This window comes from Camelus dromedarius, chromosome 3 (genome assembly GCF_036321535.1).
Source record: "Camelus dromedarius isolate mCamDro1 chromosome 3, mCamDro1.pat, whole genome shotgun sequence".
NCBI classification, from domain to species: Eukaryota; Metazoa; Chordata; class Mammalia; order Artiodactyla; family Camelidae; genus Camelus; species Camelus dromedarius.
The window spans coordinates 67,156,460-67,169,927 of NC_087438.1; the positions used below are offsets into that span (position 1 = coordinate 67,156,460).

Below are 13,468 nucleotides of genomic sequence, written 5' to 3' on the forward strand. Positions count from 1 at the left end.
AGTATGTTTCCCCACAGACCTTTCCATGAAAAGTTGTAACATCTTTATTCTTAAGAGCCCAAAGACTGAAAATTCAGTTGGTGAATGGATAAAAATTTTGGTAATGCTGGCCATTTATGGAACATAGAATTTCTGGGAAAGACACCAAGACAGTGAAAAAAAATACAATTGATATGTAAGGCACTGTTTTGGGTGCTGTGGATACAGCACTGAATAAAATAAAGGCCCTCCAATAATGGCACGTTCTAGTAAAGATACAATGACAAAGGAAAAAATATTAAGTAATGGTAAGAGCTAAAAGAAAAAGCAAAACAAGGAATGTGAAAATAAGGTCAGGGTACTAATTTGGAGACCTGAGATGACATTTGAGCAGAGACCTGAAGTAAGTGAGAGAATAAGCTTTGTGCAAATCAGGGATAAAAACTTCTTAAAAGAGGAGCAATGCAAAGATGCAAACGTATTATTTGGTGTAGTCTAAGAACAATGGAAGTAATGTGAATGAGATAAAACTGACAGAAGTAACTAGGAGGGAAGTGCCACAGATTAGAGAGCTGTAAATGCTGAGTCCATTCATCAAAAATTACGGACTATTTAGAGTTTTTTTTAAATATCACTGGTAGAGGAGAGTTGAGTCTGATTTTACTATTTTCAAGTTACATACCTATTAGACACCTAAGTGGAGATGTCTGCAGGGAAGTGATTGAAGCTAAGATAATCAGCACAGAAGTTGAAAGAAAAGGAAGAATAATAAAGCTGTTAACATGGAGAACAGAAATCAAAAGTCTTACGACAGCAATACCATAGGAATTCCAGAAGGGAAGAAGAACTGGGCAGCAGGCAAGACCTGAGTAAAGAAAATCAGTCAATTCACCCAATCAACCAACCAACCACACCTTACTCAGCACAGTGAAACTGCAGAACACCAGACAAAACAAACATTTTTAAAGTAAAAAGAGGAAAAAACAAGTAACAAATGCCAGTTGAATTCCACAGCTCATTCTACAGATTGGAAACTTAATAGTAACCTATAATGATGAAATAACAGTGCAACCCACATTTCCACATGTCAAGTATTATATCTTCAATACAATCAGTGTCTTTAGCCCATTTAATAGAATCATTATGAGCTAGGGAGTTTCTCCAGACTCTTCATAAACCTTTTCAATTTAATATTTAGATGAAAACTCAGATGTAGACTAGGATATAAATTTATTAAAGCATCTCATTCATTTGGGAATTTGAACTACCAATCCCATTTCAAATAAACATTGGGTAACTTTTTTTTTTTTTTAAATAACTGAAGGACAAGGGATCTTTTACAATAGAAAATATGGCACATGAAGCCCCATTGGAGAACTTGCATACTTAGAAATATCTGAAAAGTATTTTTTAAAATTCTGCTGTACCAAATAATCTCATGTTTCATTCTTTAACATTGGTAACATTACCTATATCCAGATCTTTCTTTATAAAGAACCCAAAGATTTTCTGTCATAAAGTCAACTTATTAGGTTCTTTTCTTTAAAAAAAAAAAAAATTCATATAAAGCATTCTGCAAAATCACTTACTATACATAGTCACTGCCAGGAGAAACTGTAATTTCAATTAAATTACTTTCCTTTACATATCTAAAATTAGGTACCTTAAGAATTTTAACACTTAAGTTTTGACATTGTTTCAATATATTTTTGTTGTTGCACTATTGCCTAGCTGCTTCCTTTTAAACACATTCCACTCATCACAAATCTTGCTTAAAGTGCTGTAACAATTTGTAATAATTTTACTTGTATCTTAAAATTGAGCCTTGAACTTAATCTGTTTGATAGAAGTATCTATGTTTATAAGCTTAAATTAGCAATTCAGGAACATTAAAATTTTTTTTGCATTATTTGCTAAGTAATAAACTACTCAAAATTTAACAATTAAGCTACATTTACCAGTTCACATATAAGTTTCAGATGAAGCTGGGAAGGTCCAGGAAAAAAATCCCATATTTAATGATTAGTTGCTTTCTCAACTACCCCTTCAAGACTTAAAAACTGTCATAGTTATTAATTATAGTCCAATGATCATTTTATAGTCCAAAACAGTAACATAGTGTAAAGATATTCATGCATATTCTTGATAAATCTTAAGGAAATGAAATCTGTGTAAATCTGTATAATCTACACCCTTTCATTATTTAGCTACAAAAACAGATTACCAAAGAGAAGTTATGTACGTAATCTACGTTTTATGCAACTGTATTACGGTTCTAATTTTATTAAGCCACTCACTCTCAAGTTAATGAATCATTCACACTCCAGTTTTCCACAACTTTCCAGTCGGAAAATTATTTTTTAATAGGTCCTAAACGAAGAATATTTTCTTTATACGCAAACAGGCCATTGCTTTTAGTAAGAGTCATTTATTGTGTATTATTAAAGTGGAGGGTTAACTGGTACAGTACTATGCATAATCTCTCAGCCTTGAAAAATCAAACACAAATGGATAAAAAGAGCAAATCAGAATGAGCATGTAAAAAGACAAAAATTAAGCATATCTTATAGAGAATGTTTCCTGTTATATAGCTCTGTACTAATGTTCTTTTCCATTGTCTTTAAAAAATTTATGGCTTGTTCCTTTTCTACATAATTGCTGATTCTTACAAATAATGAACATTATCTTCCATTGATTAATAAATGTTACATACAGTTTTAGATTTTTTATCCAACCCAATTAGTTGACTGAAATAGTCAACTAAATGTAGCATTAAGAAAGTTGGAGCCCATTCCATTGTCTCAAAAATGTAATATTGTTCTATGAAATGTTCACAATAGGATATAAATGCAAATGTCCCAGCTACAAAGTGATGAATTAAAAGTGCCAACCCTGATCTGTTAGTATTATGACTTTATTAAGCATTATAATTTTTATTAAATGCTATCTTGTAGAATAATCAAATTAGAAAAAGGTAAAAAAGCTTAAAAAATGTATACCAGCCCTGAATTGTTAAATCACTTCTATATTTAGATGTTTAAAAATTGAGATATTCCTCATATACTGATATACAAGGAAAAGGCAGATTATCGTTCTTCAGGGTAACTATCTAAAAGAGGAATCACTGCTTTAAAAAAGGGGTGATAGGGAGGAGGGGTGAAGAAGCTTTATTCTGTACACTTAGTATAAATTTTAGACCTAACTGGATAAAGGGAAAATATTAAAAAAATACATCTATGGACACATTTCTGTGCATCACTCCCACAGCTAGTCAGCAGACATATTTAAGAATATTATAGGATATTTCAGTATACTTATTTTTGTCAAAGTTAGAATTCAAATTTGTTACATCACAACACACATCCAAGAATGTATGCCACATGATTCAAAAATCCCACTGAATATAACAAAATAAAATCTGTAAATAAATATAAGGCATTCTAAAATAATATCTGCAGGAAATCTAAGAGTCCAACAAAGATTTCTGTATCTAAATTTTACTTCATAGATTCATATAGTCTTCAAAATAGATTTGTAGTGCTACACATTCAACTGCTTACCAAAATAGCATTTTCTGGCAGCTAAATGTTACTACTTAAAAAAAAAAAAAATAAGTGCTTGAGGGAATAAGAATGCAGCAGAAAATTACAGGAGCCCACGTATCCTTTTTCTTAAATTTAATTTGTCATATATAAGGTTTTTATATACAATCAGTGTGCATTGTAACAGTTTATATTAAAAGTCAATCAAGTTTATCTAAAATGTTACCTGGCTGCATAGCACATTTAACATTATTGCCCACATGAAAAGGAAAACAAATGGATTTACAATAACTTTTGGCCGTTTGGATTCTCAAAGTGTTCATACACCTACGCTTTTAAACCAAATGCTTCTGAAAAAAAGTTTCCAGAGCATGCAGTTTAGATTTTACATATTATCTCACCATTTTGTTACTACAAACACAATATTGACTAAAAAAATGAAAAAAAGGAAAGAAATAACATATATCTAATAAAACAGTCAATATAAAACAGACTAATGGAATTAAGTGGCCCCTTTCCCCATTTTTTACATTCTAAACAATGATTCCATCAAGACAAATCATTAAAAAGTGTTATTACACTGAGATATATATATATACATATACATACATATATGTGTGTGTGTGTATATATATATATATATATATTCTTTTTTTAATGATAAGAAGGCCTGAGTTGGTAGGGAAAGGAACAGTCAAAAAAAGCCTGAGAAGGGGAAGGAAGTAAGGAAAGCTCATTTAATCCATTTACAATAATTTACAGCCATAGTTTGTGTGTGTGTAAAAAGGCATAATAATAGATCACGAACAGGAAATTCCTGGCTATTTTACAGATATAAGTACAGAATTTAAATATTCAAGCTTGTGATGAAAAGCGGCAAGGTGGTCGCAGTGTACAATGTAAACAAGTAGCTTTGGAAAGTGAACAAAGTCCTAGAGTGTTTTTTCTTTATTAAGAAAAGAACTCTCTTTCATTCCTTCCTGAAACATGATCACAGGTCAGAGTAAAGTTCATATACAAACATAATTTAAATGGATGTCAGTCTAAAATCACTGACTTAAAAACAGTTTTATCCAGCCTATATGGAAGGGCAGTGTTGAGGTCCCTGTTATAGTAAACATTTTCCATTTCTTTAAAAAAGAAAAAAAAAAAAAGTACTACAATACTTGTAGTACAGTGCAGCATAATCCTTAAATATAAAAATATTTTCTCTTCTGTTGGGATAATAGACCTTGCATCCTGGAAAGAAGTAACAATACTGCTACTGATAGAAGATCTGTTTATATCTTTCAAGTCATGTAAGGCAATTACTGTGTTGGTTTATGATATATGGCTAAAAGAAAAGTCCAGAAAGACAGTTACCAGTTTTTGTTATGTTTTCCGACTACTCCAGGTATGCTCAGGTGTACTTTTGTGTTCAATTGAGTGTTCAAATGGAGATCTGGAGCCATAAGGAGACCTCTGATCTAGTGGTGATCTAGGGCCGCTACTGGAAGCTCTGTGGTCCATTTGCCAATCTGAGTGATACCTGTAATCCCTGGAAGATTTATGGTGTGTATATTCAGAACTTGAACGATGGTCTGAATGTAACCGATGGTCTGAATGAGAACGATGATCAGAATGAGATCTGTCTTTTAAACTTCCTTCCAAATTTGACCTGTGGTCTCTGCTCCTGTGATCATCCAGTTTTCTGTGTTTCTCTCTATCACTGTAATATCTAATAAAAGAGAAATGAGGAGTTTTAGTTAATAATGCAAATTAAATGTTTCCAAACAAAATCGTATTAAAAATAAAACACAAAAATACTCTAAAGCATACTTTCAACTGTACGCAAGTCAGTGCTTCATCACAAAACTTCGTAAGTGGCCTTAAAAAGCACTGGAAAAATATCTCTACATGCCTTTGGAAAAACTATTCCATTCATAAAACGTAAGTGAACAATACACAGCATTTCACATATCATCTAATTTTGCAAGCCCATTTTAGACTGGTTGCTACTTTTTATTTTATGCATTTGTATTAATGCATCTTTATCTGGAAACTGGCATCAATCTAGAATACCCTTGAGATCAGCCTTTTATGAGCCTGTAAGCAGGAAAAAATAAAAACCTCTAAAACACAGTCTATGAAATAAATTGTGTAAGAGAATTTTCATTGGTTGATAATGACTATTAGAAGCTTCCTTAATATGACTAGGTACATAGTAAGACTTGATACATAAATCATGCAAGGGAGGGAATAGCGCAGTGATAGAGTTCGTGCCTAGCATGCATGAGGTCCTGGGTTCAATCCTCAGTACCTCCATTAAAAACTAAATAAATAAACCTAATTATCCCCACCAAAAAACATAAAAAAGATAAAAAAACACTACGGTGCAATTTCTACATAAATGTGGTAGTTTGCTAAAAAATAACTATTGCAGTTTAATTAAAAGTAATCTCTAAAATGTTTGCTTTTTCAAATAAAATTCACCAAACATAATTTAATGTTTCTTGGTTCATAAAAGGTCCTTATAAACAATATAAATCATATTATTTAAGTCTGTGAAATTACAGATATTTACACCTATAAATATGGTTTTTCCTTTTCATTGTGTGCTCTTTTTAATTTTAACAGGCATTCTACAACTGATATGTTTATAATGTGGCAGTGCTTCTCAGAGAAAAGAAATTACTATAGTGAGCAGAACTAAAATACAAAGAAAATTAATTTATTTTCTGATCTTTACTTTTACTCTTCTCAGCATTTTATTTGGTTCATAGTAATGATAATTAATAAAAATACTCCCTTACAATAAACGAGTAAAATATATTCTATTATATTCCAGTCATTTTTAGAAAAAGAAAAAACAAGCCAATAATAAACGGAGGAAACTTCCTGATTTCAGAACTATCTCGGATTGTTCTGATTAAGTTTAAACCTTAGTGAGGTGCTTCACATAAATTAATTATTCTCTGATGAGTAATGGAACACTGAATTTCCCACCACCATACTTTTTAATGGAACACTGAATTTCCCACCACCATACTTCAGTCCATCAAGCTTTTACTTTACTCAATGATATTTTGAAAAGTATGAGATAATATTCTCTAAAACTAACAATAATGAATCCCAGGACTTATAATTACAAAGCTCCCTATACTAAATTTCATCTTTTATCGCACACTTTGATCTTAAATTTATAACTAAAAAAAAATTTTAGAGAGAAATTCAGTAACTTAATGACCATATATCAGTTTTTCTTATTTATAAACAAATACCTTTATTTTACATAAGACTTGTGATTACTTGAAGATTGAATTGGCTGATAGTCAAATACAGCAAATAAAATTTAAAAAGACATGAATAAGCAAAATTTCAAAACTGTCAAGTTTACCTGCTGTCTTGCTTGTAGTGATCCCAATCACGATGATCTTTACCATTACTAAAAGAAGAATAGGGTCTTTTCCTAGAGTCAGTCTTTTTATAAGAGTCTCCCTGATGTCGGTCTTTATGATGATCATGATACTGAGATAAGTGTCTATCAGATGAATAACTGTCCCTGCTGCTATCATCATGATTTGTGTTCTCTTTTAATCTTTCCACATCTGTTAGATAAAAGTGTCCAACTTTTGTTAATGACTTAAAAAAAAAAGGTAAACAAAAGTAACGTCACTGCTAGATTTTAAGAACTCCTGTTTCAACTCCAACAAAACTAGTTCCCAAATGCAGGCAGTTAAAGCACGTAGAAATGGTCTATAAAAGACATACTAAGGCTTACAAATAGGTTGCTTAAATCTGAAATGTGAAAAAATCACAACTGAAAAATATAAGGCCCATTTCCTTCACAGTCTATATTTTTGTGAATCTTGCATAGAAAGAATGCATCATTATTCCAAATAGTATTTTTTTTAAAAAGATTCAACAATTATTCTATAATTTCTAGTAACTGGTCAAAGCTAATAATAAGCTAAAAAGGATTACTGTTTAAGATGCTAGATTTGATATAATAACATGGGTGTGTATCATCTAAAACCACTCCACCCAACCCTGCCACCGCCCACCAAAAACCAATTTTTAAATTTACTATTCAAAAGAATTAGTAAGACTCACTTACCTGGATTTCGAATCATCTGAGTATTCAAGTTGCTGTTCTGGTCATTATTTTGCTAAAATAAATGCACATATTTAAGAATCTTTTAAGTGGCTTCAAACACTCATAAAACAGGAAAAAGAAAATCCTGATGCTAAAAGAAGTTCTCACTTAAGATATTAGAATGTATAAATGTAACTTCTGTAGGTATCTTTTTTTTTAAATAAATTATTTGACCCATGACTTTTTAAAAAATTTGACTCTGAAATAATTTTAGACTTACAGAAAGGCTGCAAAAATAGTACCAAGAGTTCCCATATGCTTTTTACCAGCTTCTAACGTCAGTATCTTATGTAACCATAGTATAATGATCAAAAAACTAAGTAATGAACACTATTAACTTCAGACTTCAATTCAGATCTCACATTTCCTCACTAAGGTCCTTTTCTCTGCTCCAGAATCCAAACTTGGAACTCCAGATTACACTTAGTTTTCAAGTTTTTTAGTTTCCTCCAATCTGGGACAGCTCCTTAAGTTTTTCTTGTTTTCCATGACCTTGACACTTTTGACAGTTATTTTATAGAATCTCTCTCAAATCGGGTTTGCCTGATATTTTCTTATTATTTGATTGAGGTTATGCATTTTTGCCAAGAATTCCACAGGTGGTGTTGTACCTTTTGCAGTGCATAGTTTCAGGGGGTTCATGATGTTAGTATGTCTTATTACTGGTGATGTTAACCTTGATTGTTCATTTAAAGGTGGTGTCAGGCAAAGTTATTATTTTTCTCTTTGTAATCAATGAACATTTTGGAGGAGAGACTTTCAGACTATGCCGATGTCTTGTTTCTTGCCCACTTATTTTAGCTTGCTTCAAAGGACCTTACCCACAGTAATCTTTGGTATGTGGTACTCTACTACAAATGCAGTACTCTAAAGGTGACTTCCTATTTCCTTCATTCCTTCTACATTTATTAACTGAATTCTTCTGTAGGGAAGAATGGCTCAATGATGCATTAATTTACCTGAGATTCCTGCCGTTTTTTAATAGCATGCTTATATAATTTATGTAATTTTCTTGCATCAAACTCAGTAAACTTAGATACAAAAATCCACAGGTTTCTAGAAGAAAAAAAGACAAATTAGTCTGGTGGAAAATAAACCCTACCCTCTAGACAGGAACATACATACTATACATCTTAGCCCTCTAAAGAACAAAGTCTAAGGAGATTATTTCTAGCATTTAAAAAAACTTCATGTATGGATAAGTTTCCAAATAAACTTAAACATTATTAACTTTTACTTCTTTTCTGACCTCCTTCATTTTACAATCTTTGGAGTGGAAAGTAGTTACCAATCCTAGTTTGAAACCAAAGAAAAGTAAACTTACCAATTAGGGACTCATTGTGATGAAGATTAGGTATAAAAGGAATACACTATGTTAGTAGTTTGAGTAAAGATACCATCAGATAACATGGATTACGCTTGTGAAAGAAAGGTCCCAAATAATGAATTAAAAGCAATTCTCATTTTATAATTGTAATGTTAACAGTCATGGGAGTAACAGGATCAGACACTGTCAACCAAGGACACTATCTTCAGGTCCCTCTTCCCATCCCAAGGCTTGGATTAGTTATTGATCATAGAACTCCTTCATGATAAATTCAGATACAGCCTCTGAATCCTTCTCAATACAACCCTGTAGCAGCCACTAATAATCGTGACACCTGAGTTGAAGTTGATCTGCATCACTAAAATAGTAACTTCATGTATTTACATTTTCTTGAACCACTAGCCTTCCAACAGGTGTGTTAAATAAAGATTTTGAATTTTGTCTATATAAACAAGATGGTGCAGAAATTACTAATCAGCCAGTGATGGGGGTTTAGTGGACTACCCAATATCGACATTTTTACTGAGCCAAGCAATAGATTTTAAGTCATTAAAAAACAAACAAACAAAAAACCTCTGTGTGTGAATGACTTCCCAGAAGAAAGCTATCTTTCTGTGATATTAATAGAAGAGAAAGCAAAAATTCTTAGCTAGGAAATAATTTTCTTTTTTTTATGGGAGAAATAATACTATATAGAAGCACTTAATCTGGGGATTTCTAAACAGCTGAGACGTATTCCTCTCAAATATCAAGAGTCTATTGCCTGTGACTACAAAACATACATTAAGTTATAAAGCCTTGAATGAGATACTATTGATAACAGATATTTTATACAGGTTTTATATTTCTGAGGCTCTTTTCTATTAATTCCACAAATAACTTATCTTTTAGGTAGGCACAGTCAACACAGAGGACAATTTTTAAAATAAACAAATGAGGTAATAAGGCTAAAGTGGCTTGTCTAAACTCACACAACTAGGTAAGGCTAAAAGACAGAGCCCCAAATTCTCTTTCCACTAAGATCAGTAATTCTTAACCTTTTGATTTTGGACATTGATATGTGTAAAGAGCTGCTTCCTAGTAAAGTACTAAAAAGTTGCCAAGTGTTAGTAAATTTTGGAAATCCTAAGTCTGTGAGTCATACATTAACTACAAAATTATCTCAGCACATACATGTGCATACAAAGATGGATAACTGGTTGACTTTCTAAAAGAATTTTTATCAGTGTTGTCAAGTCGGTTGTGGCTTTCTCATGTGTTTCTGTTTTGTTTCATTAATTATACATTACCATTAGTATTATCAATTTAGTTTGTGAAGGATGTTTGCTTAAATGCATGATATGATGATACGTATTCTACATCAATATTTTGGTCTGTAATTTTACAAAAACTAGACTAAAAATGTATTGCAGTCTCATGTGAAGTTTCTAATTTTTCCTATTGTAGAAGTGTAATAAAGTTCTTTGTACATAAAAAAAGTACTTCAGTCTAAAGAGCAGTCACCCAAATCCTTATGTTTAATGTGCATAGATTTATGCACAGTATCCTCAGAATTTGCTTCTACAGTGATACTTCATAGTCTGTAAAATGGGGCTATTTAAATAAGTTGTAGCATATGATCAAAGCATATCAAGTTAGCAAGACAAATAGCAGGCTATTTTAAACCAATAAATTTTCATAATATGCATAATTACTTAAAAACTTTAAGTAATTTTCATACATCAAAGATGAAAGAATTTTACAATGATCACCCATATACCTACTACCTAGATTTCCTAGTAACATTTTATTGTGCTTGCTCTATTCACATATCATTTCATACATCCATCCCTCTGTCAGTCCTCTCATTTTTCTTTGATGCATTTCAAAGAAAAATTATAGGTATTACTGTATCTACCTCTAAATACCTCAGCATGCATATCATTAACTACAGTCAATACTGTTCGGTTTTTCTTTTGAAATATCCTTTAGACTGTACTTTCCCCTGTAATCAATTATCAATGAAATAAAAGAATGAAGAAATAGCTAACCAAGTCATCAAAGACAATTCTTTAAACAAATTCTAGAGAAAGTTTATCAGCGAGCAATTGAAAAAAATAATCAACTTCAATACTAAAAAATATTAAAATCTTTGTAATTGACATCTAATTTAATTAGCAAATCTTGTTAATATCCAGTGTTTGACATTAAATTAAAACAGCTTATTTTGAAATTAAAATATCAAAAAGACAATAGGTTTAAAAAATGGGCAGAGGACCTGAAGAGGTATTTTCTGAAGAAGACATACAGATAGCCAACAGGCACATTAAAAGATGTTCATCAGTAATCACTAGAAATGCAAATCAAAACCAAAATGACATATATTCCCTCACATCAGTCAGAATGGCTACTGTTAAAAAAACAAGAGAAAACAAGTGTTGACCAGGATGTGGAGAAGAAGGAGCCCTTGTGCACTGCTGCTACAAATGTAAACTGGTATGGCCACTATGGAAATCAGTATGGAGGTCCTTCAAAAATTAAAAACATAACTACCATGCAATCCAGCAATTCTATTTCTCACTATTTATTTGAAGAAAAAGAAAATACTAATTCAAAAAGATATGTGCACCTAAGTGTTCTTTGTAGCATTATTTACAATAGCCAAGGTACAGAAGTAATTTAAGTGCCCAGACAGATAAATGGATAAAAATGTGATTTATCTGAGTGTGTGTATACACGAACACACATAAAATGGAGTATTACTCAGCCATAAAAAATGAAACCTTGCCATTTGTGACAAGGATGGACCTGGAGAGTATTATGCTAAGTGAAATAAGTCAGACAAATACTGTATATTTCACTTATATGTGGAATCTGAAAAACAAAAACAGATATAACAAAACAGATACAGACTCACAGAGACAGAGAACAAACTAGTGGTTGCCAGAAAGGTGGGGGTAGGGGTAGGTGTGTGGGCAAAACAGGTGAAAGGGACTAAGGGGTGCAAACTATCAGGTATAAAGCTATAGAACAGGAACATAGTAAAACTTGCTTAATGTCAACTGCTGTAATAATTATGGGTCAAGTCCTTATCTTTGTAAGTAAGGTCTCTATCTTCTTTCGTTTTGTAGAATCAGTGACTGTAACTGTGTTCTGTGGGGTGGGGTGGGGCAAGGTGGTCAGCAGTTCAGTGATAAGTCTTAATACAAGGGACTCCTCCTTGCTTCTACATTTTCCACCCAGTCTATCTCCAAGATAGCACTCAGACCAGAGTAAAAACTAATTTGCTTTGAAATATTTCTTAATTGGGGTCTATTTTCTCCTCTCCTTTAAGGCAATCTACTATAACTAGAGGCAGTGACAGCAGAAATAAAAACCAAGGAATATAAATCAAGGCAGATGAGCACAAAACAGGAGAAACACAAAGGTAATTTGTCTAACTGGGTAAAGAGAAGGATCAAACCTTGGGAGTTAAAGATGAACACAAAAAAGGCTCCTGGCTCTTTGGTCTCTTTTCTTTTAGAGGTTATTTTAATCCTCCTTTTCCTAATAGCAAACTAAATCTAAAATAACATCTATTTATATTAGCCACTCTGTAATTTCAATAAGATGCTGCTTATTTCTAATCTAGAAAGCAACTAAAATATTCTGCCTTCTTCACAACCTCAAAATTCTAAACTCTAATTACATATAAGGTTTTAAAAACTGGGATGCATCAAATAATTATTTCCAGAGAGAAAATAAGCTCCTTTACACTAAAAAGAAAATTTCCATAATCCTTTAAATTAACTAAATTTAGCTTTAAGAATAATAACTCACAGCACTTCTGTTATTTTCCTAATTTTATCACAGACAAACAATAATTAAGAATATGTCTGGGATCCATTGAAAGAGAGAACTTAACTTTGGATCTTGAATATAGAGAATTTAGCTATATTCTCATTTAATCCATGTATATATACACACACACAACACATATATAATTGAACTTTACTGTATTCCTGTTCTGTGGTTCTGTTCTTTGGGGATCATTGTGTGAGTTGAAAGAGCTTTGAGAAAGGTAAATTACTCTTTTTCGTGGTATTTAAGGAAACCATTAAAGCTCCAGTATATATATTTCAACCTAAACAAAAGATTAAACCAGACACTATGAATACAGTTCTTTAGAATTATTGCCTTGTTCCTCATGGTATCTCTTATCACCGTCATTCAATAACTGGAAACTATGTAGTGCCTTACAATTTATAAAGGGCTTCAAGTACAGATGCTATCATTTTACAGATGACAATACTGAGGGGGCTCATACTGGTAACTGTTCAAGGTCACACAGCCAAAAACTATCCAAGATGGGGACTAAGCGTGTCCTGTTATTGCCAACTCCAGTGATCATTCCATGTTATTCCAGGCACGTGACTTCACGCTCTTATCGTCCATGCATGGATTTGGTTTCTTTAGACATGACAGCTCAGTTTACTTGTTTTCAAAAGCCTAGTGATCATGATCAAG

The 13,468-nt window shown here is 32.1% G+C and overlaps 1 protein-coding gene across 4 annotated transcripts in view; it reads right to left on the minus strand.

The window, feature by feature from the left end:
* Positions 1-3,641: 3,641 nt before the first annotated feature.
* CHD1 (chromodomain helicase DNA binding protein 1) overlaps positions 3,642-13,468 on the minus strand; it is a 72,558-nt gene continuing 62,731 nt past the window's right edge. For 3 of the 4 annotated variants that reach the window (XM_031448700.2, XM_031448703.2, XM_031448704.2), the window contains 4 exons: positions 8,616-8,712; positions 7,618-7,669; positions 6,898-7,108; positions 3,642-5,238 (listed from right to left, as the gene is read on the minus strand). In XM_031448700.2, coding sequence (XP_031304560.1) covers positions 4,893-5,238; positions 6,898-7,108; positions 7,618-7,669; positions 8,616-8,712 — 706 coding nt within the window. In that variant the 3' untranslated portion in view covers positions 3,642-4,892. The remainder of the gene's footprint in view (positions 5,239-6,897; positions 7,109-7,617; positions 7,670-8,615; positions 8,713-13,468) is intronic. The other variant, XM_064482742.1, reaches the window with a different exon arrangement.